Here is a 13,300-nt window from a genome sequence, read left to right as displayed (position 1 = left end):
CTGTTAAAGAGCTTCTGTTCATTGCTATAAAAGGAAGTTGTATTTAACATGATGCATGGGATTTGTCCCAAATTAAAAATAGAATGGAAAGCTTGTAATCTCTGCTGTATTAGTAAGCCTGACAATGCAAATAGTGGCGGAGAGGGAGACATACCTAATCAAACCAACCTGATAGCAAAAATGGGTTTCATGTCTTCAAGTGCTAGGATACCCCTTGGATAGTTCTATTCACAGCAGTAACCCAGAAGTTTTTAATTATTTATTTATTTTTTAAAGCATTGAGAATGAATCCTTTATTGGTGTTCAACATAAAAAGCTTTTGGGCTTGCTAGTAGGAATTGTTAAATTAAAAGGTTATTTCCAGAACACTTGTATCTCATCATCTGAGGACCAGAAGCAATTAAATCTTTACAACTGTGCTGGAGAGGACTGCCTGGAATGGAAAAGATGAGAAATTTTTCAAGATGTTGAAAGGATCGTGGTTCTCGGAAAAGACCCATTTAAGAATAGTTTATGACTGTTGTAGTTATAAACTCACTGCCGTAAAAGGAATGTGCTGCATATTGGCAGGCTACCAAGTCAGGGAAAATGAAAGTGCAGCTCAGCACTATTTTAGTGCATCAGATCTGGGAGGAGCAGAGGTGGGGGAGAATCCCAATTGACCTATATTTACTTTCCTTTGGGAAGTATTGCAAGTTGTAACTATTGGGAAACAATCTGCAAATGACACATGTATGAGCACTTCCAAGACTGAGAGACTGACAGTTTCTGCCCTTAGCCAAGAATCCTCTTCATCCCAGGCTTGGGGACTCCTTACTTGTCTTGATTCTTCCCTTCCTTGGGGTCTCTGCTTTTTTGTGTCCCTTTGCAGTTTCACTTTTCCCATTTCATCTGTTGTTCACAAGGCTTGCGCTGTCTTGTCTCTACGTTAATGAAATCTCCTTCCATTTTACTACCCTCCCTAAGGATGAAGCGAGAGTCCCTTGAGCAAGGACCCTCTTCTGTATACTCAAAGCAGGAACAATTGCCTCCTCCACTTGTACTCAGTGTAGCATGGGTGTCCTCTACATCCTCACAGGCCACATGCTTTGGTTGTCTAGAGGAGATAAGTATCACTGCTCTGCTGTGTGTAGGTGTTACAGTAAAATAAGGAGAAATCAAGCCCATAGGTCTCTCGTCTATGGGAGCCAGTTGCCTAACAGGGAGGCATTAATATACCTTTCCCCTTGTAGCTTTTGGGGAGTGTACAGCCTTCAAAAACTCATTTTTTTTTTTATTATCTTCTCACTTCTCAGGCTTTTTATATGGAGCCCTTGGACACACCCTCGAGCTTTAGTCACATCAGCCTCGTTGCTGCCAAGCTGTTTTTTTCCTAGCAGGAGAGGGAAGCAATGCAGTGGTCAGTTCAGCATACAGAAAGGGTTATGCCTGTGAGAGATAATGAGCTTTCCCTGATGCTAGAGAGCATGTTAGCTCAATTTGGTAATTAGATGAAAATTAAATATATGTCTTTGTTTTCTGCTCAGACGTAGTGCTTTTCTTTTATAAGTATAAATAATTCTGGAGAACCATTCTAATACAAATGGAAACACAAATATATGGTGCCTCCTCACATAGCATATCTTTTTGTCAGCAGTTAGAATCAGTGAGATGCTGAATTGTGTGCAGAGGTTTCAGAATCTGGCTTGTTTTCCAAGATTTTTCATGATTATTTTATTGGAAAGATAGTAATTTTAGGCTGTATGATAATCTAAAATCTGTTGTGGGAATCTCATCTCTGTTAGATGAAGGACTGAAGTCTGGGTAATAAAGCTCAGACTAAAGGCTGAACTCCTAAAATATCTCTGATTAACCTCAGTAGGAACATTTATGCAGCCTAAGGATAAAGGTTGGAGAGTGTTAGTCCATAAGGTGATGCTTGTCAATTGTGTATCACAGAGTGGGACTCAGTGTGAGCATTTCTGGTCATTCTCTTTTCCTGCTTTCCTCTGTTTTTTGTCTGGTCTCAACCTTTAAATTTTTTTCTTCCTTCCCTACTGCTGCCATTAACAGGAGGAATATAGAAGGCATTGCTGCTGAAGCTTCCTAGCTAGAATATGATAGGGATAACTCAGGACCATCAATAACTGGACTGCATAACCCCATTTCACAGAAGGAGGACGGGCCTGTGGGCACTGTGAGGAAGCGGAGGAAGCCGTGGGACTGGGGACGGCCTTGTGCACCCCTTGAGCTTGAGCAGCCATGGTGTGTGTCATGCTTATTGTGCCCAGGCAGGCGTCTGCCACCTCAGGCCTGCTGGCTCTGCAGGTGCAGGGGCAACTGCTACAGCTCATGTTATGAAACACTGAATAGACTCCCCAGTTAGTGATTTCTCTGGTTGCATTGCAAATGATCATTCCTGTAAGTAAGGGCCTTTGAAACACCTGGATCTGACAGTATCCTAAAGCATATGTGAGCCAGACTGGTACTTGAAAATGTCTTATGTGCGTTTTGCAGGAAGGTTTTTAGGATGGAGTTTGAGTTGCTCTGGGAAGGGTTTAAGAACAAAATCCAGTATGAGAGAACATGTAAAATTCAAGAAAACAAAAAGGTTTTGAACTTCACTGTTTAGGCTCCTTTCTAATGGCAGTACTAACTTCAAGTTTAAACCTTGACATTTCCTGGTGTTCCATTCAAATATTATGAGGTATGGCAGTAATTACCTCTTTTATCAGGGCACAATGTAAACTTCCTAAAAGTAGACAGTATTGCCATTTGGTTTGCACTTTCCAGCACAAGCAGCTAAGGGGAATGTGCTTTAATTGGAAGTCTTAAAAGTGAAGTGGGAATTGAGGTCTAATACTTCAGATTTCTGTGGCTGTAATTGAGAAGCTAATATTGCATAGGGGGGAATATATGCTGACAAGCATGCAAGTTGTATACTGCAATACCTCTGTAGATCTGTAAGGTTAATTCAGTTAATTGCATTTAGAATGCTTCAATAAGTCTTTGAGAAGCGATATTTTTAATTGTCTTTATTGTTATCCTAGCTGTTAATGATTAAAGTATTTTATTCTCATCGGACTTTTGCAAGGTGTTTTAATAGCAAATAGCAAATCACAAACTTTTGAAGACACCTTGTTGGCATTATCAGTAGATGTACAAGCACATGAAAATCTAGAGCCTAAAATCTCTCTTTAAAGGTAAATTTCATAGAATCATGGAATGGTTTGGGTTGGAAGGGATCTTAAAGTTAATCTAGTTCTAAAACCCTTGTTGTGAGTAGGGACACCTTGTACTAGACCAGCTTGCTCAGAGCCTCATTCAACCTGGCCTTGAACACTTACAGGGATGGAGCATTCACCACTTCTCTGGGCAACGTGCTCCAGTGTCTCACTACTCTCACAATGAAGAATTTCTTCCTAATATGTATAATCTAAATTATCCTTTCTGAGGCTTTTGCCAATTACCTTTACTGCTTTGTGCTGAACGCTTCAAATACAGTATGGTGCATTGAAACATGCAGTTGTCTAAAAATACAGTTGCAAAGCACAAATGCATATTCACAGGATGTGTGTTTTTTTGAGGGCTGAAGGCTGCCTCCTCATGGTTCTCTCTGGTTGTTGAGAGGCTAGGACAGCCCAGGTAATGAGGTATGTAAGTGTGAGAATACTTTGTGCCCTGCAAAGGGTGCTAGTTTCAGGATTAGAGATCTTGGATTGGAGTAGGAACTGGAACTCTTCCCTCCTTTTGCTGATAAATAACCAGCAGTCATCAGGCCCCTGCTAAAAAGTTTTCCTGTACTCCAGTCTCCTGCCACAGCTGGCAGCTTCATGATGGTTTATAAAATATCTCTTACAAGCTGTTCAACATTGCCTTTGTCTGGACTTTAGCATACACCATGACAAACTTGAGACATTACCTGCAAACAGTAAAGTTCCTTGAAGCCTCCAAGTGCAGTGTGGAGAGCAGGAAAGACCAAGGTCTTTGGTGTTAGCACAGAATGTGTTAAGGGAAAATGACTAGGGAATAAATAATTGTTTAGAAAGACAGGTCAGAAAGACAAATTCAGAAAGACATGATCTACTGAAACACTTGCTCATGTGGTTCTTTCTTTAGGCTGCACCTTTTGTTTCTGCAGTTACGAGGATTGATCTGTCCTTTCTGCTGACTCTGACTGGCAAATAAAAAATAATAAATTAATTAATGCTAAAGCTGAAATATATATATATACAAAATACCCCACTAAATTTTATCAGGGAAACATTTAATTATAGTTTGCTTTGTGTCAAAATAAGTAAGTAAACCCTTTTCAAAACAACTGTTCAACTGAAAAAAACTTTACAAAACAGACACTGATAAAAATTAAACTGTTAATTTAATGCTAGAGTAGACTCCCAGGCTTTTACTTCTTTCTAACTGGTTTGGCTTTCTTTAGTGTGGCAATATTTTTGCTCTTTGCTTTTTCCAGTGACTGGAATTCCTGACAAGAGCCTGTGAGCCTGGCTCTCTGACTAGTGTGTGCCTATCTCTTAATTGTTTCCTGCCCTCCAAATGAGGCCAGAGACTTGGGGCTGAGGGAAGGGAAATTGGAAAAAAGTAGAAACCTCACATTACTAAGGTTTTATTATTGGGGCAAGAAAAAACCCCTAATCCTTCCCTTAAGAATTTGTGGATGTCTTTGTAATTCACTTGTAAAGAGCTAAAACTTCATGTTCTTTCTTGTCAGAGCTGGGGTTCTCATGTAATTTTAGGAATTCTGGACCTGAGTTGTCAGGAATAACACTGAATATGGAAAAATTTAAACCAGTAGTGTTACAAGCTCCCAAGACCCTTGATGTTTCCCTTACTGCTCTTAAAAACAAGATGTGGTAATATCAGAATTTAACCTCTCAAGTTGCCTTCACCGAAAGAAATTTTTCTAGTTGCAGACAGAGGTTGAAAAAACATAACCTGAGTACATACAAAGTTCTTAATTTCCGAAGGACAAATTTGAGAGACCACCTATGTTACTTTATAGCTAATAATTTCGGGCCCAAACTTATATTTTCTGAATGTCCACAATGGACAATGTAGAAGCTCTTGAAAGCTGGTAGTTCCTTAATATTTGCCAACATTAGGCTCCTAAAAGGAAGGCTTCCTTGGTGTTAAAGTGTGTATCCTAGAAAACTGCTTCTGAAACCCAGCTAATGACATAATTACTGCTATATTTGTATTATCTGTACTTACAAGATTTACAAGCTATTGCTGAACATGGTGTCCATCTTATGAGAACCAGACAGATGAAAGAGCCATGTTGTACTCTGTTAAAGAGTGAAGTGCAGTGAAGGGGCTCCAAGAGGTCTGATCACTCCCAGGACAACTATGGAGACGCCAACATTGTCCTGAGTGTTGCAGGCAGCACAGCAAGAAGCACGTGTTTTTTTTAAAAAGGGCAACCCCCCCAAAAAAACCCAAAAATGATGTGTAAAAGCATCATGTCCTTCCCTGAATTGTGAGTTCTGCTCTGACCTCTTCATGTAGCATCTGTCCTTACAGGGAAGTGGCATATTGCAGTACTGCAATAAAGATCTGGGTGGTGGTAAGTCTGTGTGGTGAAGTGCAGCACTGCAGTGCTCACTGTGGCTCAGGCATGTGGCAGTCATGTTAGCATTATTGTCCCCAGGCCATCTGACCCTAGCGCTGGCAAGGTGGGGTGCTGTGGCTGTACAGCTGGGCTCCCTTTGGGCTCAGGCAGGTACCTTCAGCACCAGCATGGGGGCTTTGCTTAACCTGTAGAGGGCTAGGCATGTATAGCATGGGAGGTTAAATCCCCAGCCATCTATTCCCAGGATGGTGTTTTCACAGAATAATTTAGTTTGGAAAAGACCTCTGAGATCGTCAAGTCCAACCTTTTACCCAGCACCATTTGTCAACTAGACTGTGGCACCTTGTTGGGCAGCCCATTCCCATGTCTAATCATCTTTTCTGTGAAGAAATTCTTCCTAATGCCCAACCTGAACCTCCTCATCCTACTGGTAATTGCCTGGGAGAAGATGCTGACCACCCCCTGGCTACAATGTTTTTTCAGGTAGTGGAAGAGAGTGATAACATCACTCCTGAGCCTCCTCCAGGCTAACCAACCCCAGCTTCCTCAGGCACTCCTCGTCAGACTTGTGCTCAAGACACTTCATCAACAACATCACCCTTCTGTGGGCTTCTTCCTATGTTTCTTATACTCTGGCTGTTCCCCTTAAGTAAATCAGAGACATAAACATGGCACCTGAGCCTGCTAAGAGCTATGGCCAAGATTGCATGCACCACAGAAAGAGCAGAGGAAAGATAGGAATCTGTCTCAGTGTTACTGTCATTCTCCCTAAATTAGTTCTTTGTACCCGTGGAACTGGCAGGTGGGGTGAAACACCTCCAAACCGAACGTGTTAATTGCAATGAGTTTGACTTTGCACTTCTCTTTACTGATTCTTCACAAGCCATTCTTACAGGGCTCTGTAAGCTTCCTGCAGCAGGGCTTGTGTGCCTACAGCACCTGGCACCAGGAGGTCTCCTCCCGCTGGAACTACTGGGCATTGATATAATGTACAGAGTAAATAGAAACAGCAATCAAAGCACCTGCAATAAAAGAATAAATTAGATTAACTGTAGTAAAGTACTTTCGTGGATGCTCAGTGATATTTTATTGGGCTCTCAGGACTTGCATATCCTCCAAAGTCTTTATGAATACGTGAGGGTAAATAATAACATTTTGGTGAACACTGAAATTCTTGACATTTTCAAGAGGCCAGGATCTCTTTCATAATTCTCGAGAATTTAAAATAATTTCCTCTTAGCTGTTTACAGTTGAAGGAGGGAAGGAGGGAGGGAGGGAGGAGGAGGAGGAGGAGGAGGAGGAGGAGGGCAGGGAGGCAGTGTCGGTCTGGGCCGTCCGTGCAGCGCCTCGCAGGAGTGCGCTGAGCAGCGGCCGCCAGGCGGCGCCACCCGCGCGGGCCGGTGCGGGCCAACCGCCGGCAGGGGGCGCTCGGTGCCGCTGCTCCCGGGGCTGCGGGACTTTGGAACAATGCCGGCTGAGGGACAGTGGGACAGTGCCGGCTGAGGGACAGTGCCGGCTGCGGGACAGTGCCGGCTGAGGGACTGTGGGACAGTGCCGGCTGAGGGACAGTGGGACAGTGCCGGCTGAGGGACAGTGCCGGCTGAGGGACAGCGGGACAGTGCCGGCTGGGGGACAGTGCCGGCTGAGGGACAGCGGGACAGTGCCGGCTGGGGGACAGTGCCGGCTGAGGGACTGTGGGACAGTGCCGGCTGGGGGACAGTGCCGGCTGAGGGACTGTGGGACAGTGCCGGCTGGGGGACAATGGGACAGTGCCGGCTGGGGGACAGTGCCGGCTGAGGGACTGTGGGACAGTGCCGGCTGAGGGACAGCGGGACAGTGCCGGCTGAGGGACTGTGGGACAGTGCCGGCTGAGGGACAGTGGAACAGTGCCGGCTGAGGGACAATGGGACAGTGCCGGCTGGGGGACAATGGGACAGTGCCGGCTGGGGGACAGTGCCGGCTGAGGGACAGCGGGACAGTGCCGGCTGAGGGACAATGGGACAGTGCCGGCTGGGGGACAATGGGACAGTGCCGGCTGGGGGACAGTGCCGGCTGAGGGACAGCGGGACAGTGCCGGCTGAGGGACAATGGGACAGTGCCGGCTGAGGGACAATGGGACAGTGCCGGCTGGGGGACAGTGGGACAGTGCCGGCTGAGGGACAGTGCCGGCTGAGGGACTGTGGGACAGTGCCGGCTGAGGGACAGTGCCGGCTGAGGGACAGTGCCGGCTGAGGGACTGTGGGACAGTGCCGGCTGAGGGACAGTGCCGGCTGGGGGACAATGGGACAGTGCCGGCTGAGGGACAGTGCCGGCTGTAGGGCAAGGGCGGGGCTGCGCGCAGCCCTTTGTTCTCCTGGCGGTCTGTTGGTCGGGGTTGGCGCTGGTTTTCAGGGATGTGTGTGTTTGTGATGGGGCTCAGGGGCTGCCTGCTCCGCAGTGCCCGCCCGGCCCTAACCCCGCCGCCGTCGGGGAGCTCCAGGTGTCAGGAGTCTCGCAGCAAGCTTGGCTTGGATACGGCCGAGTGAGGCGTGTCCATGCGGTCAGGTTTTTGTCAGATGCTCTCCGGACAGGTTTGGTAATGGGTGCGGCTAGGGGCTGGGCCCTTGTTACAGTGATGGAATTACCACAGAACGGTTTGGCTCGGAAGAGACCTTTAAAGGCCACCTAATCCAACCCCCAGCAAAGGGCAGGGACTTAAGGGAGCAACTACACCTGGTTGCTCAGAGTCCTGTCCAGCCTTGCATTGAATGCTGTCAGGGGTGGTGTGCCTGCACCTGTTAGGGGTGTTCTGCAGGTGCCCTTCCTCGCAGGGCCTTGTTCCTCAGGAGGAGAGCGCGGTCAGTCTGTCCCCGCTGGCACAGCCGCTGCTGGGGGCCGTGGCAGGATCTGCCCCCGCCGCTCCTGGGCTGCCACAGACCCAACAGTGAGGCTGAGAGGAGGCTGGGAGACTGCCCTGCTGCTCCACAGCTACCTGGTGCCTGATGCCATGACAGCCCCAGATAGTTTCTGTACTGACTTTGGCTGGGGATTGGCTCCAGCTCCGCATCACATAATCTTCTAAAGCGAGCTGTGGCTGTGCATGGCTGGGCTATAAGGCAGCTGCATTTCCTCTTTCCCATTGTGGGGTGCATGAAACAATCAGTATTTGTGCATTAAACCCTTCTGAAATAAAATCTCATGACTGCCATCTCTCTGCTATATTTGAACTGGCTGGAAGATTGTTTAAATATATCTCATGGACAGTTTACAACATGAATTATTTCCTGCCTTTGAAAAGCCATGGTTTTAAGATATCTGGCAAGTTTATTACAATGAAACATCACATTCCTCAAACAAGTCATCAAAAGAACAATTTTTAGCAATGACTGGTTTCCAGCATTCACCATTCAGAAATGTTGTGGAGTGTGATCTTGGTTTAAATAAAACAAATAAAAAAAGCTTGCATGTTTGATCTGCCGAGCATTCCTGGGTGTTCCAAGTGGGTTCCTACTATCTAGTTGAGGTTTACCCCTGCACTTGTAACTAGGCTACTACCCCAAGTTGCTCTCAGTTGAATATCTAAAGCAGCTGTTGTGAATGCCCCCTATAAAAATATGCAGTCCCTCTCACTTTGTAGCATATACAATGGTTTCACTGAATACTGTGTAATATGTATCAAAATGTTGGGAGGTGGGGTAGCAAAAATGGGTTGAACGTGCTAAGAAAAGTGCATTTAGAATTGTGCTCTTATGTGGTGGTCTTATAGAAGTTTATGGTTTTTTTTTTTCTGTGACTGTATCTTAACATTTTTGATGTTTTAATTTGTTCTCATCTTTTTTTTTTTTTTTCTTTTTTTTTTCTTCCCTACTCAGCTCTTGCCCCTGTTCTTTGCCTCTGGTTTTGTTGGTGAGGATATCACAGTGATGTCTGCATTCAACCTGCTGCATTTGGTGACAAAGAGCCAGCCAGTGGCCCTGCGAGCCTGTGGGCTTCCCTCAGGTTGAATGGGTGCTGCTTGTTGTGTCATGCATAATGAAGGCCCTTGTAGGAATGGGTGTCTCTGCTGCAGGAAACAATGTGCTATGGGTTGTTTAAATTTTCCTTTGAAGCAGAAGTTTATTTGCTTTTTTTTTTTTTTTTTTTTTGTAAAAGTCACTGAGTTGAGTGACTGACTTCATATCGAAGATTTTAAGAAACTTGAAAATGCTGACTTCCTTGTCCAAAATTCTGTCTCTTAAATTTTATATTATTTTCCTAATTCTTGGCAAAAACTGTGTAATTAAACTGAAAATATTTTATTAAATGCCAATCCTAACTTTAAAAGAGAATATCTAAAAGAATTTCACATGTTGATTGCTATTAAAACGTAGGACTTAAAAATAATTTTTGAAGTATTTAGCAGTATACTATAGTTACACTCCATGCGCTTCTTTTAACATTTTTGTTATAAATCAAGTATGTTATACTGAAAATCATGTACAAAAAGTGTGCAGGATTTAAAACTTAATTCTTTCATTCTTCTGACAGCATATTCCTTAGTTACCTGACACTTCTCTACATTACAAAGTGGAAACATGCAATTTAATGCCCACATGCAGCTGCACTTTTCATGTAAGGTCCAGGTTTGTCCATTAGATCTGGGAAGGGTGCCATAAGACCCCATCTCCATGAATTGATTATATCATGAAAACCTTGAACCTAAGTATTTTGTGTTTCACTTAAACAGCAACAGTCCATAATGTCAGCGTAATAATGTCAGTGTACAGCGTTATGTGGGAGAAAATATGAGCTGTACTGAATTAATTTTGAACATTACTAGAAATTTTCTTGACGCACAAATAAAAAAGATACAGTCCTGGCTGGTCTGTGTTTGAAGCCTCGAAAATGGGGCTGCTTGGGTGTTTGTGCTATACTCATAACTGGTTCATAAGACTGCAGAACAAGCAGTTTCTCCCAGACCTGGACTTAGCAAGCATATGGAGGTGATGTTTTAAAGATTTTTTTTCAGTGATAAGACATTAGTTTTCAAGCTGATGGATTTTTCTAAAGCATATTAGACTTTATTTGAACTAAATCTGAGTTCAATTTTTGCAGCATTTACGTTCCATTTCCCCCACATGTGCACAAAACCCCTATTAACCTTGATAGGAACTGCAAACACATATTGAGGAAGAGAGAGAATAACCCACATTGTGTCAGCTTGACCTCAGTTTCCTGTTATATTTGCTGCTGAGCCAGATTTAAAATCCTAAAAATATAGGGTAAGCATATTTCCTTAGGCCTCATTATGCATCTTTCAATGTATGCTCATATTGCTGGTGTCTAACATGGGGGCACACAGTCTTCTGGCCATTTTGTTCCCACTCTGAAAAGGAGATCTGTAATCTCATCAGCTAGAAACGCTGGGACAACGCTAGAAACACCCATGGGAGGTTTTGCTGTTTCCAAAGCACTGCGTTAGCTGTTTTATCAAGTTGTTTTTCCTTCATAATCCAATAGTCACATTTTGGAATAAAAAGTTAACACTACTCTTTATTGTCATCCCTTGGATCCGTAACTGTGGGATCATTAATAGATTGAGTTCTCTGACTGCCTACTTTATATATCTATATATATATATATAGATATTTATATATAATAAGCCCAAATTCATCTGCTAACAGTGGAATAATATACAATCACATATCTCGCATATTTTAAGAGTAATCTAAATTCCCCAGATGCTTAAAAATTAATGTAGGCTTGCTTTGCCTTTGGTTTGGGTTTTTGTGTGTGGTGTATTTAAGGGATTGCAAATAAATGGCATAGCATGTATCAAATAAAGCATGGGAAGGAATGTAGAGCCAACATCTGCTTAAATGCCACAATGCCCTGTGACTTTGGCTTCTGAGTGTACATAAAACACCCCAAGTTCTCATGAGTTTTTTATAACATAACACTTTGGGCTAGTACTTTTCCCACAATCCAGTACTGTGAATTGCAGTCCCTTAACCATACCACCATGCCATGTGTCCACCAAGTATGGGACAGTGTGGAGCTTGGCCACCTTCTAATTCAGTGGCAAATTCAATATGGAATGAGATTTTTTTTAACTTTTTGGAACCCATTCTCAGGAAGCAAAGTGCCAAAGAGCAGTAAACTGGGCTTTCTAGCAATGTTTTAAACCCCATGCAGTTAAATATTTGCAGGACAAGGACTTGAATGAAAGTATTCATTCAATTTCTGTATTTGAAATGGTACCTCTGTCCTCCCTGTAAGGAACAAAGTAACACAAGGCAATGTATAATTTATATTTAATATATAGTTGCAGATCAGAAACAAGGGATTTTTTTCTTCTCCCCCTCCCTCCCCCCCAGTCAAATTAATTAAATACTATTGAGAGGTATCTTAGAATAGAGATGAGCTGTTCCTTCTTTGAACTACTATTTTCTAAGCACTTGGAAGTTTCACTTGTGCTGGTGAAGTGTTTTTACTTGTTCTTTTTCTGTTTGTATATTAGCACCTGGCGTGCGGATTTGTTCTTCTGAATTGTATTTTTAAAATATTTTCTTGACTGAAGTTAGGACTAAACGTTTCAATGTGTGCACACCTAGTGCACTCTTGCCCATAACATTTTTTGTAGACAAGATGGCAAGCGTGAGCAGGAGCAGGCACTCCCGGTAGATGGCACTAGGCATTTACTGTTCTGCATACCCAGGGCTACATGAAAAACTTCCCGTCTAGGAGTCATTCACTCAGAAAGTACACCCTGAGACCTTAGGAACATTTACAAGTATTTTAAGAAGAGTGAGAATACTCGGAAAAAAGCAAAATCTTCGCCCATATGCAAACTATCATCACATTGACTCAAGGTTTCTTCATTGTCAGTGATGACTACAGCTCTGTTGTGTCTGTTGTGACACAGAAGTGTTGCTCCTTGAGCCCACTTTATTACAGTTGAATGTTCTGAATTTATTTGGAAATGTAGAATGCACTCAGCACCTGCCAAGATTTAATTAATAGAAATTAAGTCTTTAAAAAAACCCACTTCAAAATCACAACAATCGCCACCAAACTTTTAGTATAAAAACCACTTCATCTCCTTTATGCATACTAAGAAGCAACTGATACAAGTCATGATTATGCAGATTCCATGTACATATGTTTTCTGAAGCAGACCACCAAGCTATAATGTATAAAGATAGCTTATATTGCTTTGCTCTGTCTTTTAATTATTATGGGTTCTCATTTCTTAAAAAGACCCTTTATTCTTTAACACTTTGAATGTTGTGCTGCTTACATCACATTTTTTGCATGTGATAATTTGGCTTTTCCTCTCTTGTAGATCAAAGAAAATTATAGTGCTTGTAAAATTAAGTAAAAGTAAAGATGAAGAAATTATAGGGGTAGACTTAAGGTTGGGGGGGGGTTTCTGCATAATAAAGTCCTAGGTAATATTAAATTGTTGTATAGTGTTTAATTACTAAAATAGCTACTAGTAGGAAACTGTACTTTTCTAGCATTAAACTGCAATGCATCTGTATGAAAATGGTGTTGGGCATATGGTGTAAGTCTTAATATTAAATAAATATCTATAGTATGGTTTCTCATTCTTTTATTAAACCTTAATGTTAATTCTAAGTTTTAATATAATGTCTTTTCATAAAATTGAAATTAATAGTGAACAGAAAATTACTGGGTCTCAAAATTGGATTTTTAGCAGTAATGAATTAACATAAAGAATTGCTTTTAGGAGCAGATCTTGAAAACGTTTTC

The 13,300-nt window shown here is 42.8% G+C and overlaps 1 protein-coding gene across 4 annotated transcripts in view; it reads left to right on the top strand.

Annotated features, from left to right (window-relative positions):
- The window catches only part of MSRB3 (methionine sulfoxide reductase B3), a gene marked incomplete at its 5' end in the record, with an annotated part of 78,895 nt that overhangs the window by 11,432 nt on the left and 54,163 nt on the right, over positions 1 to 13,300 (top strand). For 3 of the 4 annotated variants that reach the window (XM_083860258.1, XM_083860259.1, XM_083860260.1), the window contains one exon: positions 9,418 to 9,544. The exons of the other annotated variant lie outside the window; for it this stretch is intronic. In XM_083860258.1, coding sequence (XP_083716384.1) covers positions 9,418 to 9,544 — 127 coding nt within the window. The remainder of the gene's footprint in view (positions 1 to 9,417; positions 9,545 to 13,300) is intronic. 4 annotated transcript variants of the gene reach the window in all.

This window comes from Zosterops lateralis, assembly GCF_965231275.1.
Source record: "Zosterops lateralis genome assembly, chromosome: 4".
In the NCBI taxonomy this organism is placed as follows: domain Eukaryota; kingdom Metazoa; phylum Chordata; class Aves; order Passeriformes; family Zosteropidae; genus Zosterops; species Zosterops lateralis.
This window is presented reverse-complemented; position numbering and strand designations above follow the sequence as displayed.